The sequence below is a fragment of the Lampetra fluviatilis genome, chromosome 2, assembly GCF_964198595.1.
Source record: "Lampetra fluviatilis chromosome 2, kcLamFluv1.1, whole genome shotgun sequence".
In the NCBI taxonomy this organism is placed as follows: Eukaryota; Metazoa; Chordata; class Hyperoartia; order Petromyzontiformes; family Petromyzontidae; genus Lampetra; species Lampetra fluviatilis.
The window spans coordinates 6,358,725-6,374,430 of NC_136276.1; the positions used below are offsets into that span (position 1 = coordinate 6,358,725).

General features: G+C 50.9%; 1 protein-coding gene across 10 annotated transcripts in view; it reads right to left on the reverse strand.

Moving 5' to 3' along the window:
* RAPGEF4 (Rap guanine nucleotide exchange factor 4) overlaps window positions 1–15,706 on the reverse strand; it is a 92,627-nt gene that overhangs the window by 14,662 nt on the left and 62,259 nt on the right. For all 10 annotated transcript variants that reach the window (XM_078866888.1, XM_078866880.1, XM_078866955.1 and 7 more), the window contains 14 exons: window positions 13,919–14,025; window positions 13,523–13,644; window positions 12,170–12,353; window positions 7,694–7,778; window positions 7,035–7,095; window positions 6,544–6,620; window positions 5,318–5,464; window positions 4,322–4,437; window positions 3,698–3,786; window positions 2,728–2,806; window positions 1,343–1,499; window positions 1,100–1,188; window positions 950–986; window positions 629–704 (listed from right to left, as the gene is read on the reverse strand). In XM_078866888.1, coding sequence (XP_078723014.1) covers window positions 629–704; window positions 950–986; window positions 1,100–1,188; window positions 1,343–1,499; window positions 2,728–2,806; window positions 3,698–3,786; window positions 4,322–4,437; window positions 5,318–5,464; window positions 6,544–6,620; window positions 7,035–7,095; window positions 7,694–7,778; window positions 12,170–12,353; window positions 13,523–13,644; window positions 13,919–14,025 — 1,426 coding nt within the window. The remainder of the gene's footprint in view (window positions 1–628; window positions 705–949; window positions 987–1,099; window positions 1,189–1,342; window positions 1,500–2,727; window positions 2,807–3,697; window positions 3,787–4,321; window positions 4,438–5,317; window positions 5,465–6,543; window positions 6,621–7,034; window positions 7,096–7,693; window positions 7,779–12,169; window positions 12,354–13,522; window positions 13,645–13,918; window positions 14,026–15,706) is intronic.

Genomic DNA, 15,706 nt, shown 5'->3' on the forward strand with positions numbered 1-15,706 from the left:
GGGAGGCAACGGTTAAACGCTGCGCGCTGTGTACGTGTGCGCGGGAGTGCAAGAGGCATGAGCACGTAGAGAGATGTGGGGGGGGGGGGGGGGGTCAAGCAGCAGTAGTTAGGGCCAAAAACGGGAGGACAGGGGAAGTGTCATCCTATAATCATCTTCATGATGCACACTTAGTGCACTCAAGATAGTAGGGTTTTATATATATATAGTCCTGAAATTGTGCACCGAACGTCAGAGACTTCCACAGTAATTGCATATCATGTAGCAAATAAAATGGCTTGGACACTCCATTAAGGCCCCTTTCATATTTAAACCGGGATAAAATAATCATGTTTCTCATCGCAGCAGGTAACGGGCGCAATCTTGAACAAACACTCTTTGAAAGGGCACTATAATATCCAGGTCCCAATTGCCTGTGGTCTCTTTTGATATTTCATTTTGCGGAAAAAAACTTTACCCCACCTGTGCGTCTTTAAGCCCTGCAACATCAAATTTTGAGTCTCTTCTACCGGGGACGTTTCCGACGACGCGAGGCGCGTTTTCCGACACTCGGCAATCTGGCACGCGCGACGCACGACACAGGCGCCGGTGGTGTGTTGATGACGGCTGCGTGTGGGGCACTGCTCACTCTCATCAGTCCCTCGGATGGGCTGACACTTCTGCAGACGCTCCTCTCCAATGCTGAACTGCCGCAGGAGACGTTTCTGTGGGGGGGCGGGGGGCGCGGGGAGGGCAGACATGAATGTGGAGTGCGGGAAAAAAACTCGTATCCCCGCCGCTCCCCTCAACTCCGCGGTGCACAGGGGTACACGGGAGAGAACGTGTCATCGCGAGACCCACGGAGGCCAATGATGACATTTTTTGTTTATTCCGTAACACCGCGCATCGCTGAAGTATCAAGTATTTCAGTCGTTCGTGCACATACGCATGGGTCAGTAAGGACACTTGCCTTCGGCGTGGACTTGTTTTGGATGCCGTTCGATAAACTGAAAAGCAAGTACGTAACTTCGTTAACAGAAATGCATAAAAACATCACAACGACTAAAACAACACGCGGACATGTGCTGTCGTGTTTAGGCCTTTGCTCGGCCGTGCTCACGTCCTGGCTTTGAGTTTCTCCAGCTCGGTCAGGTCTTCCTTGAGGCTGGGATGCAAACGTGCGTCATCCAGCACTGAGATGTGGAACTCCTGCAGAATCAGAGGCACACCTCGCTCGCTCAGTACCCTCACCTCCACTCACACCACACGCGTGTACATGTGCGAGTGTGTGTGTACACGCGTGTACGTGCGTGTGTACATGCGCGTGTACGTGCGCGTGTACGTGTGCGTGAGCGGCTGGAACCTCGAGGAAGGCGGTGGCGGCGACGTCCTCATGGAGGAGCTCCGCGTAAACGGTCGCCCACTGCAGCACGAGCCGCACGACGCGCCGCTTGGTGCTCAGCGAGTAGTCGGCCTTCTCCTGCTCCGAGCCCTGCGACCGCGTCGACTCGGCGTGGTACGTGCGGCGGCCTCGTCAAGGACACGCACGGGAGCCCCCTGCTCGCGGTGTCTCGCCGAACGCGACGCACGCGGCCGTCGCACGTCGCGTTCGGTTTGCCGTCGCCCACGCTCGGAGAATTGGCCGGCCGTACACCGCCCGGTGGCCGGCGGCTGGAGTTTGGCAAGCGTTCCGAGATGTCGAACGGCGGCGTTTTGTTTAGACGTTCCCCGGCGCGTGGGGCGAAACGCGGGACGTCACGCCGAAAAACACGCGGGCACGATCCGGAGAACGCACCGTGGAGCCAGGCGGCGCGGCGGCGGAGAAAAAACCCTGCCGCGGTGACATTACCGAGAATCGTGTCAGACATCCAACGAGGACGGGAGCTGTGATCGCGGCAGCAGAGCACAAACCACGTGGGCAATTAACAAAGATCAATGGCGTCCGTGCCGGTGCTCCGATAACGCCGGACGGCGACGTCACACGAGGGTGTGCAGGAGACCGGTGGCTACATCGGTCTTCATTCCACGTAGCTTGGCTTAGCGCGTGCAATCCCAGGCGTTGACGGCGCCGATCAGGCGGAGGGTCTTCACCGTGGAGGATGTTTAAAACGCCAACGCTCAATCAGCAGCGAGTGCAGAGCGTTGTGTGCAAAGAGGGATTTCGACGCTGTGTACAAATGTGATACAAGCGCGCTCATTGGTGGATTTTGACTTCTATATTTGGGGGGGGGGGGGGAGGAAGAAGTTCGCTTTGTCCCTCACATTAGGAATCGTGGGTGCATTTCATAAAGAAATTTACATTATATAAATACATTTATTATAAACTACTAAAAATAATAATTAATAAAGGTGCCCCGTTTGGGCGGGGCATTGCCCCCTGTACCCCCCCCCCCCACCCCTGTAAACTCCGCCCATGCACGCGCTGCAGGTGCAAGTGCGAGCACGGCTCGTGTATGAATGCGAACAGCGGGCGACAGCGGTTGCTTCGATGGATATGTCTCGCCTCTCCATGCGTTAAGATGCCCCCCCCTCATTCATTGACGGAACCTCTAAAGCAGCTGCGTCGTTCAGTCAACTTAAAATTGATTTCAAAGAAGCCGCCGCGATTCAGCATCGGCAGCGTGCCATTAATCCGAGCTAAGCGTTCGGGACGGACGCCTCTCTTGGACGCCAGGCCTGCTAGCGCGCCCGCCATCGTCGTTGTTCGTGACGCGCGTGTGTGTGCGCTTGCGCGGCAGGGCAGGATATTGTCCCATGAGAGCGGGGCACAGCTGGCTGCTCGGCATGAACGCCACGTGGGTGAGCAGGAAGTCTCCCAGGAAGGTTTCTGCGAGGAAACACGACGGGGCTGCCATCAATCTCCACGCAGAGCGAGGGGCCGGGAGGAAACCCGTGACACGATGCGCGAGCGTGCGTGCCGTGTGCGCGCATTGCACAAGAGCGGCCCGAGTTAGATGAATCCCAGTGGATACCAAATCGCAGTTGTGTCTTATCGGTCTATTTCCATTAGATAATGTCATTCGGTGGCATTGTTCAAGTAATGGTAGGAGCCGGAAAGAAAGGTAGACCTCATAGAGAATGGCTTGACGAGATTGGTGCCAGAGAGATGTTGCACTTCTTGAGCACACTGGCACAAGACTGAGGAAAGTGGAAAAAAATAACGAAATGTGCAGTGGACACGTACGGACTATCTGCCCCATGGGTCGTGAGGATGATGATGATGATGATAATTCACGTACAATCCATAATACAGATTTTTTTTTGGGTGAGATCGCAATCTACCCCAATAAACCTGCATTACTGATGATATTACTCTTTGGTTCTTTCGGTGAAGTCACGCAAGGTAGAAAAATAATAGATCACGACGTTTCGATCGCAACACAAGCAATCGTCATCAGGTGGGACAACCAGAGCAAAAAAAAACTGCTGAAGTCGGTCAGTTTTTTCTTGCTGTGGTTGTCCCACCTGATGACGATTGCTTGTGGTGCGATCGAAACGTCGTGATCTATTATTATTACACCTTACGTGACTTTACCGAAAGAACCAAAGAGTATGGATTCCTGCAGTCACGAAAGCTTCAAATCAAGATTGATGATATTGGTCGCGAAAGCCTACGTGTGAAACTCCACGTACAATGCCTTCAAACGGATTACAAACGGTCGACTGCGGCGTTGGGTTTTAGAAGCGATGGAGCGCGCTGGTCGGGGAGGCGGCTTACCCTTCGTGTCATCGAACTTGGTGTCGGGCCGCATCGTCTCCAGCAGGTGCTCGAGGATCTTGTCGGGGGTCCCGGACATCACCGAGTACCTGGTGGCGTGAGAAAGACACGAGCGCCGTTCAGTGGCTCGCCTGGGCCCTGGCGCACGGAATGAAATGGGGCCTCTTGTTCAATATCACCTCCCTCTTCAGAGCCCAGCCCGTGGGCCCCTCTGGCCCATGGGCCCCACGGTGCAGTTGCACCGCCTGCGCACCCGGTAGTTACGCCACCGGAGCCGGCGGGTGGTCAGCAGCTGGGGTCCAACAGCGTCACGGCGAAAAGTTCACAAGCATCGCGGTTCACATTTGCCTCTTCAGCGTAGACAGGGATATTGAAACATCGAGAATCGTCGCCATGACAATGATGTTTAACATTCGGAATCAACAGACCAAAGTCGAATTCGGGATCTGTGTCTTTGGTGGTCGCCGCACCGCTAGGTGAACGGCTCGTGTTCGCTGTGTGGGCATGGAACGATTCACATTTCAAAATACAAACTTGATGTTGGTTGCGCGTGTGAATGCCCAACGGCGTTGAGTTTGCTGCAATGTGAGGATGGGTGCATCTGGGCCGGGCAGCAGGGCTTACTTGTAGTGCACCTGGGAACCGCCCTGCAGGGCCACCCTGCCCCCCGACGGGATCTTCTCGAGCACCAGGACGTCTTGGCCGTGCTCCTTGAGCCGCACCGTGTTGGCCTCCACATCCTGCAGGGAGGGGCGAGGGGGGGCACACGGTGGTGATGGTCGCAACGGTTAGCGTAGCGCACTGAGTAACGAGCTACACTACGCTAACTCGATGACACAAGTTTCCATTTTCGCCCATGGCCAACACAAGTGCCGAATCTCTTAACCGGATTCTGGGCCTCCCCTAGGTTGACTCAGCCTCTCATGAGTACGTTGTGCGATGTGTAAACATCGCCATTGGGGAGACAAAGGTGGCTAGGCATCATGCTGGCCACCACCCACCCCCTCGTGTGCCGTGCCGGTCTTCATAGAAGCTCGATAAAAAACACTTGCCCCAACAGTTTGTTAAGGCTATACGGAGGATCTTTGTCTTTGGTGGTTGCCGTACCGTTAGGCGAACGGATCGTGTTCACTATGGGCATGGAACCATTCTGCCCTCCTCCTCCTCCCAGTGATGCTATTGTCACGATTTGGGGTCATAATTCAAAACGAGAATCAATTATCTTGGCGACTCACCTCTAGCGAGTAATTTGTATCATTTCTCATTTATTTTCATCTCGTTTGCATAGTTTTGTTTGCGTCATTAACCAAAAGTAGCAGCGTATTAGTGGGATATAATTGTCATTAATAATAAATAGATAATTATGAAATGCTTAAGTTTATGTATGTATTATGGGTGTAAGAATCGATCTCAAGTAATTAATAAATGTCTAGCTACGTACCCATCGCCGTGGTATTGATACCGATATTAAAATTGGCTCATTGCACGAATGATGAATGGTGTTAATGCTTATTAATACCATTCATCCGAGGCCAGAGCCCTCATCCCCTGCCACCCCCTGTAGCCCAGATCTCTGCACTTTAAATCGCCCCCAGAGTTTGGCTGCAAAGCGAAACATACTCGCAGGATTCGGTTGAAGTCCTCTTTGTCCACACGGAGGAAGTGGCAGTTGTCTTCTCGCAGGACAATGGAGGCCGCCCGAGGAGCGTCGTTCACCAGGGCCAGCTTTCCAAAATCATCGCCTTCGTGGAGCGTGCACACAACGCCCTGCGACACACACACCACCACGGACACGCCTCGGTAATCCACCCACCGCCGTACCCCACACACCTCACGGGGCCGCGCCTTACAGGAGACGTCAGCCTTTACCGGAGTCGGCAGACTTACAGGAGACAGCCTGGAGTGAGATGGGTGTTTGGGAAGCCTGCAAAACTATATATTTTTTTTTTTTACCGAGTAAGCCCACTGAGCTGTATAGCTCTTTTTCAGAAGCGACGTGGCCACAAATGATAGCCCAACGAAGTGGCTTACCAAGTGGAAATTTCATAGCAGCCAAATACTCTTAAATGCATGTTTCTAAATGCGGAGGAAAAAACCGGAGGACCCGAAGACAACTCCACGTGACCACGGGGAGAGAAAACAAGCAAACTCCAAGTATACAGGCATCAGGGTCAGGATCGAACCCACAACCTGCTGTATATCAGGCGAGGTAGTTAACATCTCGCCACCGCGGCACCCGTAGAGGCTGGACACTCACGAAGCGCAGACTCACGCACGCTCTTCTCTGCCACCCTGACACTCATCTCCTCGTTCACACAAACATCCTTCCAGAAATGCTCCACTGTGAACAAAACGGAGGCCTCTGTGGCCAGTGAAGTTGCGGCTTCCTTAAAACCATGAGAACGGACGGTGGCCACAGAGATGGTCGAACACAGGAGGAAGGCTCGCGTTTCACGATCACCTGCAGTGACCCTCAAGTGCACAGAAGTGCAACGCGCCAATTTCCACAGTTTCAGGGGTAGGGGGGTGGAAATCACCCCCATCGCCCCCATCCCCTCCTCCCCCAACATCCTAGGATCTGCCAGTGATTCTGCCATGCAACATTCTCAATATTATATATATTGTTACATATCTAAATTATATTTTACATTCGTAATTGATGTAAAAGAGATGTTTAACATTACTTAATCCGACACAATGTTAATTCTACTGTGTTTTGTTATTATTATAAATTATATATATATACCATAAATAAAAGTGTCTCATGGATTGAGACGCAAACGGGTTAGGGTTAAGTGGCGCAGACTTGAGAAGGGAGGGCTGCTCTGCACCTGCAGCTCCATTACCTTTCCATAGATGACGACGTTGACGGAGCCCTTGAGGATGATGTACCACGAGGTGCCCTCCTCGCCCTGGTTAAACACTGCGGAGGGCAAATGCAACCGCGAGTCATTGCGAGCAATCGCGCGCCCTTCAATTTAAATCAAGTAAAGCGGAGCGTCCAGAAGTGTTTATAATCTGTGCGTGTTACCTGCCAGCAAATATGGACGAGAAACATTGACAAAGACATTCTGTTGGTTGGTTTACTTGAACTGTAAACCTATTCATGTCATGCTTCCAAAGATGGAATTTGGATGCAAACATCTGTAGAAACTGAATAACAGTTTTAAAAAAATGCAGATCAAGTCAGATAAACGGGAGTCACACCAATCTCCTCATTCGGTGTCAAGGTGAAATATGGGGAATTAAAGAATGCATTTAAAAGTGAAAATAAAAAAAGAAAACTGCCACTTAGTGGGTTAAAGCATTGCTTGGAAGGACGCGCGTGGCCACTTACAGATGGTGCCAGCTTTGGCGTGGGATTCAAAGATCAGTACGCTGGCCAGCTCCCGCCTCACCTGCACCCACGACATCGCACACACGCGCCGGACGGTGAAACAGCGCAGTGCGGCAGCACCTCCATATCAACACGAACCGTTCGAACCCTAACCCCTCCAGATGAACACGAATTGCTCTAACCCTAACCCCTCCAGATGAACACGAACCCCATCTAACACTAACCCCTCCAGATGAACACGAACCCCATCTAACACTAACCCCTCCAGATGAACATTAACCCCTCTAACCCTATCCTTCAAGTTGAACTCTAACCCCCGTTCACACTGGACCGCGTGACTCATTTTGTAAAGAAACCTCAGCACTCGTGGGTTGTCTGGATTCTCATAGTGTCAATGGCACGGTTTCTTAAGTAGTTACATATTTTGCATTCAATTCGTTTAATTCACAGCAATAAAAAACACAAACACTCATGCATATACCTCAATGCTGCTTTTGCTCGAATAACCTAAATGTGAAGCATCACTAAGAGTCGAGTGTCAATGCTGCCTTGTACCGCTAAGCTAATGCACGTAAACATTGCTCCGGGTAGACATACATTGTTTTCCATCCATCGAGTCTTCTGCTAAGCTTGAGCAGGAGTCGGATCTGTGCACTCACCGTGATGGAGAGATGGGAGAGGGCCTTGATGTGAAGAAGCTCCTCGTAGATTATCTCCAGGTCGTCCGGCCCCCGCTGACCGGGTCTGCATCGGTCAGAAACAACCACGCTCACTCAGAGACCGTCCTGTATTGTAGGACACCCATGCCCTTGTGCCAATCCACTGCTGGACGCAGGCCTGCCCATGTTGTTTGTGCAAGCAGGACGTTAGTTGACCACGTTTGGTTCGAGTGGGCTAAAGACAGCAACAGATCTTCTGTGGATGGCAGTCACCCATTCATCCAACTGTCTATCCAGGCTGAAATATACTGCTTCGCTTCCGAGATTTGACGATATCTTATCTTATCTTAACGGAATTTATATAGCGCCTTAACGAAGGCACTTTACGAATAATTAACAGCGGTACTCGTGACAATAGGGTTTTTCCCATTTTTTCTGGCAACAAAACAGGTGTTGAGATGTTAAAACACAAAACTTAAACCTTTTACAAGGAATCATGTCTGCATTAATCACAATGCTTGTGGTGAAAATACGAACAAAAAACATACTCTGATATTCTATGCATTGTCCTTGAAACTGATCGGTGCACACCAGAGACAGCTTTCTTTTGAGCCTCGTCTCAAACGGTGTTAGACCAGAGGACACCAAAAGGCGTACGGTACACGTGTCAATGTAATAGTGGAGATAAGGTGAAAGAAGTAGATGAGAGGAAACAGTGGGAAAATCTGTGATGCGTGAATTCGGTGAAGGCGAAATTAATGACAGGAATGATGATGAATGGATTGAATGAATGGGGGTTAGTGAGTGATAGCGATGTAATGCGAATATGAAGGAGGAACAGTGAGGGTGGTGGTTTTGAGGAGGAGATTAAGGGGTCGTGGGGTGAGCTAGAGAACAATAAGAGAGTTTTTAGTGAGGAGCAGAAACGAGCGGGTGAAGGTGACTGTTTAATGTGGAGGGGAAGTTTTTTCCAGTCAAGGGGGGGCAGGAAGGGAAAAATAGCGACAGCGTGGATTGAGCACACGGAGGAGGAGGAACAGACAGAGAGAGAGAGACAGCAACGATTGAGAACGTGTGCATTGTGGGCGTTTTGTTCTTGCACGCAGAGCACCGATAAATAGCCAGATACACCGATACACAGGGGTGTACATTCGTAACGCTGCCAGCCCCACCACCCCCTAACGGTCGTCCAAGACTCGCGCGCGCGGGTTTCATTCGCCGTCGCAGAGAACAGCTGCCCCCGAATGCTCAATGCAAATCAGTTGCAGCACGTGCACGGGGAAGAGTCGGCAGAAGAACACCCTCCCCGACCGCACGGCCTCCGCTCAAGGGCGATCAATGTCCCCTTCGCTAATGAAAGACTCCGCAGCCCGAAATCCGTTTCTTCACGGAAATAGCCACACGGTTATTCCTCCAGGCAGCGGCAGTGTCAGCGGCATCATCATCAAGCGTGATCGCCTCTGCCTGGACATTACACAGCGTGACACACTGGCTCCGGCTGTCATCCATATGTCAGAGAGTTTATGTAATCCGTGTATGTATGTTGAACTTCTGTTGCACTGTACGCATCCAACCGTGCTAATCGGAGGTGCGTGGGTGGGGGGCCAACAATCTAAACACAAGAAAAACTGGTTTATGAGGACAAAAATATGTTTTCGGTGATACTCTCCATGGATTTTGTCAATGTCATCACAAGTCATGATCAATCCACTGCTGGCTGAAGGCCTCCCTAATGTGTCTCCATCTACCACGGTCCTGCGCATGTTCCAAGGGGGGTGGTCCCGATAGTTTTAGCTTTTTAAATATGGGTTTGCATTAATGTGTGTATGTATATATATAAACAACATTCCACGTATTTTCTCTGGTAAATATTTAAACACACCCCCCCTACCCCAACTCCCTCGGATCTGCCACTGATCCTGCCATGCAACATTGTCAATTTTATATATATAAACAAAATTATGTGTAAATAAAATTGTACATTCGTAATTGATGTAAAAAGTTGCTTGGCATGAAATAATCCAACACAATGTTAATTTGACAGTTTGTTTTCTTATATAAAAGATATATATATATAAAAGTGTCTCATGGACTGAGACACAAACAGGTTAGTGTCAAGTGTCGAGTTTTGCAGTTTGCACTCCAACCGCACAGTGTCACTCGGGTAGCTGGATATCCCGATTCTGGGTGCAAAACAGGAAACATCCCCGTCTGCCAGGAACATGCTGCCAGCGAGCACCTGTGAAGGCCGCTGTTCCAAGACGAGGCGTTCACACCCAGCAGCTCAAGCTCTCAGCTCTCGGAAACAACAACAACCTCGCTCGTCCTCGCTCCCAATCCGCCACACACTGCATGAACCACATGTGCTTGTGGCAAAACGTGTGAACAAACACGCTCCGATAATATATATGCGTTGCCTTTGAAACCGATTGGCCTACGCCAGAGACGGCCTTCTTTTTGGACTTGTCTCACCAGTGCTAGAGACCAGAGATCGGCAGAAGGCGAAGAGTATACGACAAATTAATTGGCGCGTTGGGATTAGAAAACATTGGCGGGCGAGAGCAATTTTTATTTGGCCGTTGAGAAGAGTGGAGTGGGCTCGCGCGGGACTCGGCATGGCTATAAGGGATGGTGGGGGGCCCAATAGGACGTCGACCATGGAGACGGAGCGATGGGAACAGGTTGTGTGCAGATGCTAGACGGACCGTTCGAACCTGCACCCCTCCCCATATCAACACGAACCGCTATAACCGCTCCAGATTAACATGAACCCCATCTAACCCTAAGACCTCCAGATGAAAATGAACGGCTCTAACCCTAACCCCTCCAGATGAACATTAACCCCTCTAACCCTATCCTTCAAGTTGATCATGGTTGATGACGATGTTGATCGCTCGTCAAAGCGTGCGTCGGTAAATTCGAGTGCATCAGTCACGAGAGTGCACGTGCTAGAGCAATGATAAAGATCGCATCAGTCATGCGGTGCAATCGTCACAAACAGCCTAACTCAGTAACAGTAAGGAGTGCGTTCAAAGAGAGTAATTTGGTGGTTAGTGGCACAGCACGAGGCCACATTGTTATGGGGACAACAAAACCACACACACGCTACACACACACGCCCTACACGTCACACACACGCACTATATGCCACACACACGCCATACAAACACGCCACGCACACACTCTATACACCACACACACACACGCCACAAACACCACACACATGCTTTACAATCCACACACACGGCACACCCCACATAAATACGCTCCACGCATTATACACTCCACACACCATACACTCCACACAACAACGACCTTTGCCACTTAGTGTCGTTACCACAGCGCTTGTGCCAGGCTAGGTGCACTTTGTGGCCCCGTGAAGTGTCAATGGCTTGCTGACAGGAGGTCACAGGAGAGACCCAGGTTTTTTTATGGGGTTACTGACGGGGAAGACTGGCAGATGCACCACTTGTGCTCCCTACTGTGCCAAATGGCTGCATTTTAGCCACACGGTGCTCCCACTCGTTGCTTCTCTGCACTCCGTTCTTGTTGGAGGGCGACGGCCTCCAAATGCCAAGCAACGTCCGCTGCTACCAGTCATCTGCAAGTCCAATTAGTGCCACGTCTTTCTGCACAGCATCAACTCCATCTCTCCTCTAGTCCGTTGGCTGTCCAGTTAGGCCAAAGAGAAGCTGCTTGGCCATGTGGTGTCCGGGGATGCGGGCGACATGACCCAGCCGACGCAGCCTTGCCCGCCAGCAAAACTCAATGTTGGGACTGTGTCCAGATCTTGACACTCCACACAACAACCGCCATTCACCACGAAGTGGCGGTGACGTCACCACAGCGCTTGTGCCAGGCTTGGTGCATTTGGGGCTACGTGAAATGTCGAAAGGCTTGCTGGTGGGATGTAACGGGACGGACTCAAGTCCCATGGGTTGACTGACTGAGATGACTGGCAGATGCACCAGCTGTGCTCCTCAACAAAGACAAAGATCCCCCTATAGCCTTAACAGACTCTTGGGAGTAAGTGCTGTTAGCCAGCACCTATAAAGGCTCAGAAGGCACACACGGGGGTGGGTGGCCAGCACCATGCCCGGCCGCCTTTGCCAGGTACTCATTTGAGGCTGAGTCGAAGTAGGGGAGGCCCATAACTGGTTCAAATAGTCGTCGTCGTCGTTGACCGTGAGCAGGAATCGAACTCGGGTCGCTGGGTTCATAGCGCAGCGCGCCAACCGTCGCGCCACTGCTCCCCACACGCGCACACATACACACGCCGAGCGTGTGGCGCTGCGCCCGTGACTCACGAGCACTGACCGAGTCACCTCAGTCAGTCAGCCCATGGCACCTGGGTCTGCCCCGTGACCTCCTGCAGGCGGGTCCGTTCGATACTTCACGTGGCCTTAACGTGCGCATGGCTTGGCACAAGTGCCGTGGTGAATGGCGGTTGTTGCGGTTGTTGTTGTTGTGACTCACGGCTTGCGCAGGATCATCCTCATGAGGGCGTCGGGGCCGAGCTGCGACAGGAGGATGAGCGTCTCCTGCAGCTCCTCCTCGCTCTCGCGCAGCTCGTCCACCAGGGGGAACAGCGGCGTCTCCGCCTCGTCCTCCAGGAAGCGGTAAAAGAGCAGCTTGTCCTGGAAGTTCTGCTCCTGGTCGACTGCGTGAGAGACGACACGGGACACGGAGCAAAAAAACTTCGACGCCGGTCGATTCATTTTAGCGGAGGCACTTGTTTGCACGGACGAACCTCAACAAGGAGCTGTGCAAGCCAACCATAAATGACATGGACACTAAGAGACAAAGAAATAGATACATTGTATAGCCTATTAACAGACCGTTGGGGCAAGTGCTGTTAGCGAGCACCTATGAAGGCTGGACAGGCACTCGAGGGGGTGGGTGGCCAGCACCACGCCCGGCCGCCTTTATCTCCCGAGTGGCGATGTTTAAACACCGCACAGGTACTCATTTGAGGCTGAGTCAACCTAGAGGAGGCCCAGGACCGATTCAGATAGTCACTGGTGTTGGGCATAACCGGGACTCGTACTCAGGTCGCTGGGTTCGTAACGCAGCGTGCTAATCGTTGCACTACCGTTCCCAACTCGTGGACACACACACACACACATGCGCTTTGGATCATCATCATTGGTAAGTCAAGTATTTATTATCCTATTTATTGTCTAGGAATGTTTTTTGTATTGGGATTTTACGCGTTCATTTCAATCATTTAGTTTTTAGTCTGTTTGGCACAGCACCGTACTCATTTTAAATGTGATGTGTCTATTTTTGGTTGCCGTGTACCTAAGCCCATTATTTTTAGGTCAGGCTTAAGTATTGAATATCGCGGTTTTTGCCTTTCATGGTACTTTACAAGAACGTAACCTCTTTCCCCCTCCTCCCGGCGATATTCAAGGGTCTCCTGTAATTCATTCCTCGCCAGACATGTTTGGAATTCCTCACTGCATAAATGTCATTTGTGAAAAATCACCAATGAAGTACGCGTGGCCGTAGTAAAATAGTGGAGAGCACTTAAGAAAAAAAACCTTTTTCTTGTTGATCTTTTTGATCGGTGATCAACAAGAAACGGGGGTTTCCCTCCTCCCACTCACAGCCTCTACACACAGTGGGGCCCTGGTGAAAGAGACTTAAAATGTCACCCGGCTGTCCAATTTCCTGTCTCTTCAATAGCCCAGCACGCCGGTGCAATTGCAACGACGACGACGATGCTGCTGCCGCCACTGTCGGCGCACTCGATTGGCGCTTGACCGCCCCCTTACGCGCGCGCCACCTCGGCTACACCGCCCCGGCAACGACTGCGACGGCCATTACCGTGATTGAGGACACCCTCCTCCAGCAGAACCTGCCACATGGCGACGGCCTGGGTGCGCGCGTGCACGCTCGGACTCTGCTGCATGAGCCAGTCGACGAGCTCGGCCCCCACGCAGCACCGCCTGTCCCACACGCACGCACACCAACACAAATTAAGATCCCCCGTGTAGCCTTTAACAACAGGCTGTTGGGGCAAGTATTATGGACTCTTTATTTTACGATTTTTTATTTTGCCAGGTAAGGCCCACTGAGCTATATAACTCTTTTTCAGAAGCGACCTGGCCACAAATGAAAGCTCAACGAAGTGGCTCGTCACGTGCAAATGTACAGCAGCTAAATACCCTGAACGCACTTTTCTAAATATAATAGGTCATCGGATGTTGAGCTCGGACGCACCTGTAGGTTTTCAGGTGGTACTTGCGGTCCCTGATCATGTGAGAGGCCCTGCTCAGGATCACGTTCCTCAGGACGACGCCAGCGTGGAGGATCTTCTCCGAGGGGACCTGCGAACCAACCGGCGTCGTGTTAACATCGCTCGTGGGGTTTTTTTCCGCGTGAACGCGACGTCGCGATCAGACTTTAACGACACGCGCGCAGGTGTGGGCTGCGTGCACTGAAGTCCCCTCAGTCGGTGTTACGCAGACCACCGGCTTACTACTCCTGTGGCCATTTTGTAGTGTCTTATGTGACCAACTAATAAAAAAGAGAAATATGTAGCGAGCCGACATGTTCTTGTTAAATCTAGTTGCGTTCCGGCCAGAACTACGTTTTGTGTTGCGATGGCTGTTCTCGTCAGGATTTAATTATCATTGCCTTGAGACGTAGCTATTGGAAACTTGATCTTGATTAAAATTGTGCTTACGCATGCACGCGCCCCAAGAGTAAATACCAATTGAGCGGTGCTGCTCAGTAATGGAATGACAGGACCATGTACCATACAGGACGTGGCAGCATCAAGCATATGCGACTGAAGTGGGCCTTGAAAGCCAAACGTCTCTGCTGGTCTGCCGATGACCGAACAATATCATAGAGCGAGCGAATTTCCTATTGCACCAGGATGGCTACTCAGCAGGGATCATGGCACTGCTGTTGATCCTGATGCAAATGTCAGTCGCCATGTGCAAAGATGGACTATGATCAAATATCACCGTGAACTGGGATGCAACCATGCAACCATTTGAAGAGTTAATCTGTCTTCAGGCAATACAGTTTCACCCACTGAAACAATGACCCATTATACTTTTAGCATTGCAAAAGGCAAATAGGTTAATTCCAACAATGTCAACTTACACCACATTGCATTCCATGGTGGCCTGACACAGACCTTCACAATGTCCGGTACTTGTCACGTAACAAGGTCAGCTGACTGTGGAATTCAGTAGCAATATCCACGCACAGACACTGACAACAATAACAACACGTGGATATTTTGTGTCACGTGTTGTGGTCAATTATATGCGTTGTGTGAAGCTGCACATAGCAACCCACGCCAATGGATTCCTGACCGACACAATGTTGCGGTATGGGCTATATGAAACTGTACTCTTTGGTTTTTTCGTTAAAGTCATGTAGGTAAAAAAATAAAATAAATTAAATCACGATTTAATTAATTTTAATTTTTACCTCCGTGACTTTACCGAAAAAACGAAAGAGTATGAATCCTTGCAGTCATGAAAACTTCAAATCTAGAATTATATGAAACTGCTATTGCGAGCGATACGATTTTACAATCACCGAGTGTGCACGTCACGTGCTCCAGAGGCACATGGGATAACAGCCTTGAGTCAACGTGAAGCACGGTGGACTGGAATGAAAGAATCTCTGTGCTAGGATCTGGATGTCAGTGCACAGCGCTGGCAATGAGGTCCGCTCATCCCACCCTCCCATAGTGCAAGCCAGCTGAGTTAAGGCAGCTTACACTTCTACTCGGGTAGAGTGCTGGCACCGTGGTTAGCACACTGCATGATGAATCCAACGATAGGTAGAGTGTGTGTGTTTTACCGTGGAGTGGTGGCAGATTGGTTAATCACAGAGCTATGAACTCAGCGAACTGAGTTCCATTCCCGGCCATGAATAAAGTCAATGGTGAGCGATTTCTGAAATTGTCCTGGGCCCCCCTTTGCCAACCAGTGTGATGATGAATGGTCAAACAAACCTCCATGACCGAAGAGTGTGGGGAAGCCT